The 12,019-nt window shown below is 32.0% G+C and overlaps 1 protein-coding gene across 1 annotated transcript; it reads right to left on the reverse strand.

The window, feature by feature from the left end:
• Nucleotides 1-1,763: 1,763 nt before the first annotated feature.
• LOC120075723 (glucomannan 4-beta-mannosyltransferase 9-like) lies at nucleotides 1,764-6,921 on the reverse strand. The gene is made up of 9 exons (XM_039029355.1): nucleotides 6,632-6,921; nucleotides 6,411-6,509; nucleotides 4,794-5,046; nucleotides 4,547-4,657; nucleotides 4,317-4,453; nucleotides 3,386-3,499; nucleotides 3,104-3,303; nucleotides 2,690-2,884; nucleotides 1,764-2,249 (listed from the first exon to the last, which is right to left on the reverse strand). The coding sequence occupies exons 1-9, from the start codon at nucleotides 6,914-6,916 to the stop codon at nucleotides 2,087-2,089; spliced, it is 1,557 nt and encodes a 518-aa protein (XP_038885283.1). The 5' UTR covers nucleotides 6,917-6,921; the 3' UTR covers nucleotides 1,764-2,086.
• Nucleotides 6,922-12,019: the final 5,098 nt, after the last annotated feature.

The raw sequence follows: 12,019 nt of genomic DNA on the forward strand, positions 1-12,019 counted from the left end.
TAAAAAAATTTCTATTTCTCTTTAACAAAATGCATCTTAAATCTCCATCGTGAAAATGAGAGTGAAGAAGAAACTCCTCTATCATAACCTGAAACTCCAAACTAGAGCCAAGCCACATCCCAAATACTACCTGCAAAATTTCTTCTATATCTCATTAACAAAATGTATCTTAAATCTCCGTCATGAAACGGAAAGAAGGACCCCATCAATCATATCCCGCCAACTCCGAACCAGCTAAGCAAGGTATCAAAAGAAAATGAAGAAAATCGGAGAAACCATGAATAGAGTATCAGTAAAATCATCTCTTGAAGCTTGTATTCTTTCTGAGCTCTAGCTTTGAAAGCCATTATCTAGAGAAGATTCATATCATTTTATGAAGTTCATGTATGTTCCAGAGAGGAGCAATCACAATCTAAAGCCGTTCTTCTTATTTGCAACATACTTGATTGAACACACACAAGCAATAACAACAAAGTTTTCACCATTATTAACATCTATCTGAAACAAATCATCAAAAACTGATTGAAATTATCTACCAATATCTCAAAGAACTTGTTAGGAGTAATCATATTCATCACAACAATCCCATCTTCAGAAAGAACTGACTAGCATTCAAAAGAACATCTCTACCAACAAACTCCATTGGAGGAGCTCGAGTGGATGTTCGAGCATCGCTCAAATCCAGATCAACCATGATCACATTATATTCAGAAAACATATGAACAACAAAGGAGGATCCACTCTTCCGTTGCTTCACTGACTTTGAAGCATTATCAAGAAATTCAATGGCGTCTCCAATGGAGTTGTGTAGATATTCATTCTCTACTAATCCAAAATATTATTCTACAACTCTTACAACCTCCATGTCTATTTCTAAACCCACTACACTTCAAAATCCAAATGTGTTGCAGGAAAGGTAAGCAAAGCCCCACCCTCAACTCCAATACATAGGGCTTTCGGTCGGTTTATGACCAGTTTGAATTTGTTCGTCAATGGAGGAACTGATCAATGAAAACTTGCTGCCATTGGAGGTAAGTAAGGATGAACGAGAACCCAAGTATCTGGTTTGAATTCGATGTTTTGAATTTCAACGCCATCTAGATTAAGATTAGCTTGAGGAATTATACGAATTTTTGTTTGAATCAAGTTCAACATTGTCTTGAATCTTAAACGTCTTCTAAATTCCCTAGTTTCAAACATTCCTAGCCCCAATTCCCTCTCAATTTCCACATTTTCAACCAGAAATTTTCCAACGGAAAAATCGATGCATCTCTCTAAAATTTCACTACTTATCACATTATCGACATAACCAATAATCGGTATATCAGGAATTCCATTCTCGAAACATGATTTGGGAAATAAAGTAAGAAAAAGTGGCTGCAAACTCACCGCGAGTCTACTCTACGACGAAGCTGTGCCCTCCTCCGACAGACGATTGTAAACCGCAAGCGAATGGTGACCATTCATCGGTTCTTGATCTCCAACTAGAATCAGACATGAAATTCCAGGCGAATTGAATAGAAGCTGATAATGTCCAGATTCCGTGAAAAAATCCAGTCGATTTCAAGGCCCGCCGGAACGAACATCGCTGCCACCAAAGGGGAACCATCGGGTTCAATTGGTGAATTGAGCACCGCGATTCAAAGAGAAGACTAGAAGTGACATGGATTGGGGAAAGAGAATGATATGAAACGAGAAGGGCTAAAAGCTTCAAACATATTCTCATCAAACGCAATTGATTGCATTTGATCAAACGAGAAGGAGACTGAAAATTCTTAGCTTGTTTCCTTTTTCATTTTCTAGTAATGCAATTCAAACTGTTTTTGCAGTACATCTTATTGTTTGATCTTTCTTCATATATTTTTTCTTCACAACCATACAACACAACTTTGAATGAACACGTTCCATAAAAAAAACAACAATTTTTTGGTATTCCAAACTAAAAAAAAAATATGTATATAATAAGTTAAGAAAAAGGAATAACTTCCCCAGATGATTCTTCTTTCCTCCATTTTTCTCGCTGTGGCACATAGGGAAGCAATGTGTGGAATAAATAATTGAGTGTGAGGTTGAGCATATGAATCTGCTAAGAGTTGGGAACCAGAGTTCCAACGTAACCGACTCCGGCGATGAAGAAAGCGAATGATTGAAGGAAGAGGTAGATGAAATATCGGTTCTTCCCAAAGTTGAGATCATACCAGCCACAGAAGAAGAGGTAGGCTCCAACACAAAGCTCAAGCATATGGAGTCTGTTCATCCACGATCAGAAAGAAGAAGGTGAAACCTACAAATTCAGAAACTTGAAGCAACTATGGTATTCTACTCACTAGAGTATATAATACATCGCTGATATATCTCGACGTGCTTCGATTGTTTGGTTTCTATAACAACCTTACTTGAACAGAATATGTTTCTATCTGTTGAACAACTATGTCCTTGAGTTCTAAGGATTGTTCGGTTTCCATAATTCTTGTATTGTAAATAAAACAATATATTTCTTATGGGAATGCATGTGAATGATTTCTTAGCAAGAACAGTGTTGAAATCTAGTTTAATGTCACATATTAGCAAGTCATTTATGAAGTGGGTTTAAAAATTTCAGTGTCCCAGTTGAAGCTTAAATACGTATGCTATTGCTTATTGCAGATTTTATGCACATACTTGGATGGGAGATGCATATCTTATTTACCTTTCTCCGATTCTAAAACGAGGTTTTCGGGGAGCTTTGGAACCCAGTTTAGTCTTTAGCGCATCTCCCAATTTCTCAGTGACGACCCATTCATTTACTCTCCCTGCTTCCAACAGACCGATGAACGTTGCCTTTGTTCGGTGAAGTGACATGACGTTCTCGAAGAGGATCCAGAAAATGATAAGGTGGAATGATCTGCAACCCAAGATTATCATTCAAAACTGTAAATATCAGTGTAGAGTTTTTCATATTCATCAACTTGAGGCAAAATGTTAGAACTTTTGGTTATGAAATTAGAAACAAAGTGAAGGAAAAAGCTCTTTCCTTCCCTCTTGGTTTCTAATTCTAACGAATGAAAATGGGATGAAAGTTTTTCTGTGCAGACATCAAAAAACAAAAAGGTAAGAACATGACCTTGGAGTTCCAACTGCATTAAGGAGGGTGATCGTAGAAGGAATATATACTGCACCCCAGTTTGGTACTGATACTTCAGGAACCAATACTGTGGCTGGCAAAACAATGCAATAAAAGACAAACGTGACGATATGGGCAACGATCTTCCGAACGAAGAAAAAGCTGTAGATCAGGTAAAGCTTCTTCCACAAGGAGACTTTCTGCAGGCACAGAGAAAGCTAATGGTGAGGTACATAAAGAAAATGCAACAAATGAAAGCAACAAGGAATACTCAAAACATGCCTTGTTCCTCATGATTTCAACCACCATCTTTTTGAAGAGATTCGCCGGGCCACAAGACCACCGGTGTTGCTGATACCGATAAGCTTTGAAGGTACTAGGCAATTCATTCTTCACCTGAAACAACTCATTTACATTTATCATTGCCTAACAACTAAAAAAGCTAGCAAGATTACTCTCATTCCCCATTTTTACAATCATATGGAGTAGAAGTACCCAACCCACAAAAGGTAGTCCTGGTTATAAGGTTCTTAGATCCAAACTCCCAAGTGAAAAACTTAACCATTTAGGGAACCTTTGAGCCCCCAACTTGCCTCAGTGGAGTGAGCCACTATAGCCCACTCAATGTTCAGGTCTCCCAATATAATAACTGAAGTTCTCAATTATTATAACTCCCACTTAACTACATTGAAACTATTTGAAAACCCACATTGCCTTGAGTGTTTACGGTTGCGTAATCACCCTCTCTCCTCATTTGTAACATAAACTAATATCAACAGTAAAACAGTTACATTCTGTTTATTAGTTACAATAATTTATTTGTTATATTCTGTTATAACAATTTATTTGTTACAACAGTTAAGATTCTGTTTGAGTTTGTTTGTATTTTCCAGCTGTTAGTTTAACTAACAAGTTCTTCTATAAAAGAAACTTGAAGTATGTAAATAAGAAAGTATTTCCACATACCTTTTCTCTCCATTTGTTAACTAAAATAATATACATCCTTGAACACAATCTATTATAACTCGCAGACTATTATAATCCCCATACTATAATACCAACTTTGCCCTCCAAACAACCCCTTAAAATCCGGTTCTCTCCTACAAGAGGCTTTGATGTAAAATGTAAATGATGCCTTTGGAAAACTAGCAGAGGTAAACCATGAGCATAATGCAAAAAGCAAGACGCTGGATGCCCTGTCATCAAAAAGTACCTTGAGGTCGCCTACATAGACAAACTTCCAGCCTTTGAGGCTAGCTCGAACAGCCAAATCCATATCTTCAACAGTGGTCCGATCCTTCCATCCTCCAGCCTCGTTCAGTGCAGCAATTCTCCAAACACCTGCTGTGCCTGTAAGAACTCCATGGTTTTCGATTAATTCCAGAGCTCAAAACTTGCATAGATTAAAGCCATTAACAACAATGTCTTACAATCACAGCTTACCATTGAACCCAAAGAAGGCATAAGTTGCAGATCCAACTTCTTGCTCCACTTTGAAATGATAATCCAATGACATCTCTTGCATTCTTGTCATTAAACATTCATCTGAGTTCACTGCAAACAGACCCAACAAAACGACATCCAATACCCAACTTCAAAATCGTCAAATCAAATCATAAACTAGTTTCTCCAGTCGAATCCACCAGACAATTTATCTACTACACGAAATCAAGAACTTAAGAAAGCTTACCGAACTTCCAACGAGCTTGAACAAGAGCAATTTCAGGGTTGTTTGTGAGAAATGGAATGGTACGCCAAAGAAAATCAGGCTCTGGTTGAAAATCGGCATCGAAAATAGCGACGTAATCGCAGAGTTTAACGTAATTATGCTTCATTCCTTCTTTTAAAGCCCCTGCTTTGTACCCATTCCTGTTGTCTCTGATCTCGTATTTTATGTTTATCCCTTTGTTTGCCCATCTTTTGCACTCTAATTCCACCAGATCCTGATGAATTTTGGTCCAAAATATCACAAGCCCACATCAGAAATCCGTAAAACAATGGTGGGTTTCAACCCAAATCTGAGTTGGTCACTGATTCTGACAGAAAATTCTTCAACTGATAGAAGAACCCAGAAGATAAAACTTCTTAAAATGGTGGTTTTCGATCTGAAAGATCGCTTCGTTTCCATACTCCTTTCAATCGTACAGAATGGGTTGATGAAGAAGAAAAAAGGAATTAACTTTTAGTTAATCATTACTTAAACTTAATTACTAGAGCTTTGTTTTTCACCATTTTTTACTTTTTAAATTGCAAACATATACTAAGCATAGTTACTTTGCGATTAAACTCTTAAATGTTGGATTTTAAAATTGAGCACTCAAGCTTATACAATATTAAAATTGACATTCAAGCTTACATAATTACATAAATTATAATGTTTGTATAAATTTGAGGGTTCAAATTTTATCATGTTTAGATTTAATTTTTACAATCATTGAAAGTGTAAAGATCTATTTTTAACATTTGTAGAAGTTTACAAATCTAATTTTTATAATTAAAAGTTTAAGAGTATAATTACGACTATACCTTCAAAGGTGGATTTTGTACTTTGTCTTTTTTTTTATAACATGTTAATGATCGAACTCTCAGCCAAAGTTCCAAGTTGAACTAAATTGACAAATTTATTTATTTCTATTATTATATTTTTTCCCTTTTTATTTTAAAATATCTTTTTAACTTTGTAGTAAGCTACGTATTTTTGTTGACTTTCTAAGTACATTAACTTTAGTAAATAGCTATATGTTGATTGTACATATTCTACCATTTGTAATGATATAATTCTTATCGTATAAAATATTTACAAGATTTAATAAAATTTCTTATCCACATAGATTTATAAATTTATAAAGGAAAATGATTGATTTTATTTATAAATTATAAAGACCAAGTTGTTATATAATAAAAACCGACACTCAATTTTGATGAGATTTATCATAATATAAATTAGATGATTGTAAATTTAAAAGTACAAAGGTTAAATTGATGCAGATTAAAGTTTAATTAATAAATAGTTACCATGAAAGTTTAGGGAAGAAACTTATTTCTATTATATTTTTTTCTTTTTAAGTTCTTTTACGTTGTTATCTCTTTCACTTTCATATTCCTTTCTGATTCTTGCCTTTTGGTGTAGTAGATGTTTGACTCTTATTAACTAACTTGGAATTTAGATAATAATAAAGCTAAATTTTAAATTTAGAAAAAGTGGCCTTAGATTTCTATTTCAGAGTAGAAATCTAACAACATTTTACAGAATTTTTTTTTTAACCACAGAACTTAAAAATAATTTTTGTAAAAAAGAAGACTAAACCTTGATAGAAGGATCAGTAGAATCATCAAGAACTTGAATTATGATCCTATCAGTTGGCCATGAAAGTCCACATGCTGCTCCAATTGACAATTGATAAACCTAATTCAAATAAAAATATTTCACTCATATAAAATTCGATACAAACTCGGGACAAAATCCAAGATATAAAACAAAAGAAGATGAAAGCTAATGAGTTACGATGAATTTAATAAAACTTTTACCTCTTTTTCATTGTACATTGGAATTTGAACCAAAACCATGGGATAAGCAAAATGGGCAAGCTCAAGATCATCCTTAATGGGCTCCCACTTGTAAGTTTTGTGAGGGCTTTTTCTAAAAAGTTTGACAAAGAGAATGACAATGCCCATATAAACTCTTTCAAAGAAGAGCATTAAAGACATTACCAAACAAGCACCTACAAAGAGCTTCAAAATTGGGGCAATTAGAGGGGTTGTTGTTTGGTGCCAAAAATTACCCATTTGGAATGTGAAAAGCACTTCCTCCATTGCAAATGAAAATAAGGAAAAAAAAAATTGAGGTTTTAAAGAGATGGGTTTTTTTTTTTTTTTTTTGAGGGAAAAAAAAGCACTTAAAGGCCAATTTTTGAAGTGATTTTTGCTTGTGTGTTAAGAAACAATGAAAGGGGGAGTCAGAATGTTTGCTTTTGTTTGAAAACAGAGAGTTTGAGATGAAACCCAAATGGGGAAAATGGATTTTTATTTATTATTTTTTTACACTTTTTTTTTTGTTCTCTTTTTTCAAAAGATTTGGATTGAGATGATTGGAAAATTGGAAGTGGGTTTTTTCATTGAGATTTTAAAGTGGTATTTATATAATGAAGTTTGATTATGATAATATTAAAAAGAAAGAGACTCCATACCCAAATTTAGGGGCCATTTTTTAAAATATAAATTGTGTTTGGGGTTTGATTTTAAACTGAGTTTGTTATTTGAACCCAAAAAAGAAGAAAAAGAAAAAGAAAAAGAAAAAGAAAAGAAAGAAAAAAAGATAGATTGGACATCATTTTCAAATTAATTTTGGTTGTGTAAATATATGGGAATGAAGTGTTTCATTGTAGTTGAGAGTTGGTCTTCTTGTAGCCATTCAAGGAGCTAATCCTTTATTTCAAAGATAATAAATAGTGCAAATTATACGACTATAATAAATAAATAAATAAATATAATTATTCACCACTTTAAATTTGTTGTTGATTGTTCTCTCTTACCGTGTATTTAGAATACTTTTCGAATGTTCAATTTAAAAATAAGTCACTTTTTAAGAAATTGAAGTGTTTGATCAATTTTTATCAGTTTAAATAAAAAAAATGAGTTTTTTTTTTAAAAACATTTTTTTCTTAACTCAATTCAAACAAGCTCTTCGGTTGTTGTAAATTATATAACCAGTTAAGAAATGGGAAAACTATAATATATAAAAAGTTATAACACAAAATTTTTACCCTCTTTAAGAAAATTCCTAGATTTTTTAGTACAATCGGAGGTGAAAGGATTCAAACCATGGATCTTATGATTACTACAAAGTGTTAAAAAAAAAAAAGTTAAATTATAAGTTCAATCTCCAAACTTTTATATTTGTGTATATTTAGTCATCATAGAATTTTAAAAAGTTTAAAACATATTCTATATCTAAATCCATGTAATTAAAAGATAATGATGTTGGAATGATTGGAAATCAAATAATTAATTAGTAACAAAAAAAAGTTGGGTTTATATTTAAACAATCATTACATTAACTTGGCTTTATCTTTCCAAAATTCAAAAAATAGGATTCCCGGGGAATATGACTCTCAATTCCTTCTTCAAAAGGATCCTCGAGAAGTTCTTTGGGAAGTTTGATCAATAGGCCCGAAGAGATGTGTATTTTGTATTTGAATATGAATTCGTTTTAGAAAATGTCGTGAAGCTTCTGTCCAGGGGTCTCCTCCTTACACTCGAGCTAGCTGTTCAATTGCTAGGCTAACCAATCACCTCTTACCATGATAATATTACACAAATGGTCGAGATAAAAAAAAATTGTTTACAAATGAGGTCAAAAGTATCAAAAGTGAGACGTGTACGATCAATATTGTATATGAAAAAATCAAAACAATAAAATTCTATATCGTAATTCGTCAACTCGTGATTTGACCGATTCAAAATAGTGAAATAAACGTGTGTGATTTGAAAATCTCTATCATCTATTATATTATTACATAACTCAAAAATAGACCATCAAAATCAAAGTTGGGTTAAAGAGAGCAATTGGTACATTGCATTAGTTATAAAGTCATTCAAAGATAGATTATTAAAATGTCCATAAATAAAATATAAAGATGATGATTGATGGTTTTCAATCATAAAACCACTTGAATATCCAAAAAGAAGTGAAGAAAAATGAGAGAAATGGCACAATCAACCAAAGAATTTAATGTGTGTGAAATGATTAAAGAATTTCACCTTCTTTAGATGAAGAAAGAAAATGCATGATTCCTAACACATTACATATAACTGCAGACAACCATATACTTTATATTATTAATGGACAGTCAATGATTTCATAATTCCACCTTCCTTCCAACAATAACTGGAAAATCAAGTAATGTGTCCCTGTTTGAAATCAACTAAAAAAAATAATAATTTGAAATGAAAAATGATTTTTTTTCTATACGGAAAATCTCAAAAGTAGATGAGGATATAGGACCATTACTAGCGATGAATTTTTTAAGATAATTGCCCAAAAAATTTATTTTAAAGGCCTAAAACGTCAAATGATCCAAAATTTGAAAAAAAAATGTCAAATGGTTCCTTGATGATGTCATGATCACATGAAATTACAACATTGTCCTTGCTTGCTTGTTTTCTTCTTCATTTTTTTTCCTCTTCCTTTCTCTTGACTTCTTTCGCTTCTTCTTCTCCGCTATGTCTTCTTCTTCTCTGACACGATGAGTTCACAAGAGCAGCTCTGAGAAGAGTGATTGTTGATGTTGGGCGCCTAGCAAGACTATGTGAGGAATGAAAGAACAAAACTGATAAAGAAAAGGAAGAGCGAGACTGGTGGGAAAAAATGGGTCTTTTCTACACGAGAGGGAGAGGGAGAGCGAGATTGCTTTTCCACGTGCGCGTGAGTATATTTTGGTAATTTCATCCCAATTTGACGTCAGCAAATGGGTCATTCGACATTTCTTTTTAAAAAATTAGAGCCTTTCGCATTTTTTTGCCTAATTTTTAGGTCATTCATTCGTCAGACCCAAAATTTTTTAGTACTACAATACTTTCCATACTACTTTCACTCATTACTTATTACAATAATAGCATTTAATAATTATGCGGAGTCTACAAAATAAATAAATAATAAAATGATTTTATATTACTGCTTCTTATGTATTCTATTGGATGGTTTAGATCGATGTGGAGGCAATTTATCTTAGAGAAACGTATTTTGTTTTGTATCATGATTTTTTAATCTTCAATATTTATGGTATTTGAAATTGTTTGGGATTTTTTTAATTCTTGAATTCAATATATGTGGAGATAAAGATTTAAACCCTTTTAGATAATGATATAATGTCTTAACCAATTGAAACAACTCAAGTTAGTAGAAAATGGTTCGTTTTAAATGTTTAAATACCAAGTAGATGCCAATATGAAAGACCATTGTTGAATCTGAATAATCCATCTAAAAGAAATTATGAATTGTGAAATCGGGGAGAAAAAGAGAGAAAAAAAATGAAAATAATTGTCAACGCCATGCTCACATCCATATATGGATATTTTTGGTTTAAGAATATTAACTAGTTGAGTTATATTTATGTTAGTATAGTAGATATCAAGAAATCTAATAAAACTAGTTAAAAGATACATTTACGTTCCCTTAACTTTCGTAGAAATAACAATTCGATATCTAAAATGTAGTTTGTAACTAAGCTCATGTACTTTCAATTCTTTAACAACAATTTAATTTTTAAACTTTAATATATATATATAGCAATTTTGACTGAGTTTTTTTAACCTAAAATCAATGACAAAAAAGAACAAGCTCATGAAATCATAGATTTGCAAAAGGGGTGAGTCATGTGGGGGGTTTGGTCAACCTTGGGAGTCAAGTTTAGAAGAAGTGTTAGATGAAGAGGTGGAGTGTCTAGCTCAAAGCTCATTGTTGTGAAGTTAGAAAGGAACTTCAAAAGGACAATAGAAGATATCTTAAATCACAAGCTTTAAAAGAAGCTAACTCAATCAATTCATCTAAAGAAGAGAGAGAGAGAGAGAAAAGAGAAGAGAAGAAGAAGGATTTGGAGTCATTGGTGGATGGGAAATCATTTTTCTTCATGTCTTTAAGCTTTTAGGCTGTCTACCTTTGAGTTTCTCACCAACCACAGTCTTTTAGGACTTACCAAACACAAATGTGGCTTAAAAAATGAAAACCTATTTTTATGCCCATAAAAGCTTAATTCATTTAACATTTGTATATGCCAAAGATCAAGAGGTTTGTAGTTCATATCTCCTACTCCTATTTGTACTAAAATCCTCGACCTTTACAAATATTTTAAGATTTTTTTAGTTTTGAATCGTTTTGGGGAAACTAATAATGGTATATCTAGATTTAATTCAACCATTTCTTTGCCTATTATCTCAATTTAATAAATGTCTATTAACTACTTGCATTCAATCAAATTATACTAATATTAACTCTAAATATGTTTTAGGTCAAATATCATTATGATCGCCATATTTTGAGACTCGTTTCGTTTTAGTCTATGTAATTTTGAAACATCTAAATTTAGTCGATGTATTTTTTCGATCTTAGAATATTGGACTTATTGTTAGTTTGAAGTTAGCTTTCATCAAATGTGATAAAATAACAATAATAATTGTTAATAGTATATATGTAAACGAAATCTTATTTCAACATTGAGCTTAGGAGGCTTGAATAAAAATACGTTCGGTGAGCAATCGAATGCTACATTTATTTGTTGTGCTCACCAAATCTTTTGTGTCTCTTGTAATAAATCATAAAAAGGGAACATTTGAAGCAAACTAAGTGAATGCATGTCTACAATATATGACTTCAAATACAATCGATCTTATTATTATTATTATTTTTTTTTAAAAAAAAAAAAAAACCTTCACCCACTAATCTCACATTTGGTTTTAAATTTCCATCGATATAACAACATTTTTATGGGGTTCAACAATGACATGAAAGATAATTGATTATTTACATTATATCATAGAAAAATATATTGATGAAACATAACTAAAATGTTAAGAAAATATTATTGATATGAACTCAACATTAATAAAAAGAAGGTTACTTTGAAGTTTGTGTCTATTTTATCTTTAAAATTTCAACTGTCTAATAGATTCATGCAAAGATTTTGGAATAATAAAGTCCATGATAAATTTAAAATACAAGAGTTAATTAATCTGCTAGATATAAAATTAATGAAGCTTGAAATTTCAAGTGTCTACTAGATTTGAGAATTTTAAAAGTTTCATTAATTTAATTTCTTTTATTGATTTTTTTTATATATATATTTATAACTTTTCCACTAACGTCGACGTGGATACTTTCGTAAAATTGAGACCATCAAATCCATTCCTACATTACTACTC

The sequence above is a fragment of the Benincasa hispida genome, chromosome 4, assembly GCF_009727055.1.
Source record: "Benincasa hispida cultivar B227 chromosome 4, ASM972705v1, whole genome shotgun sequence".
Taxonomy (NCBI): Eukaryota; Viridiplantae; Streptophyta; class Magnoliopsida; order Cucurbitales; family Cucurbitaceae; genus Benincasa; species Benincasa hispida.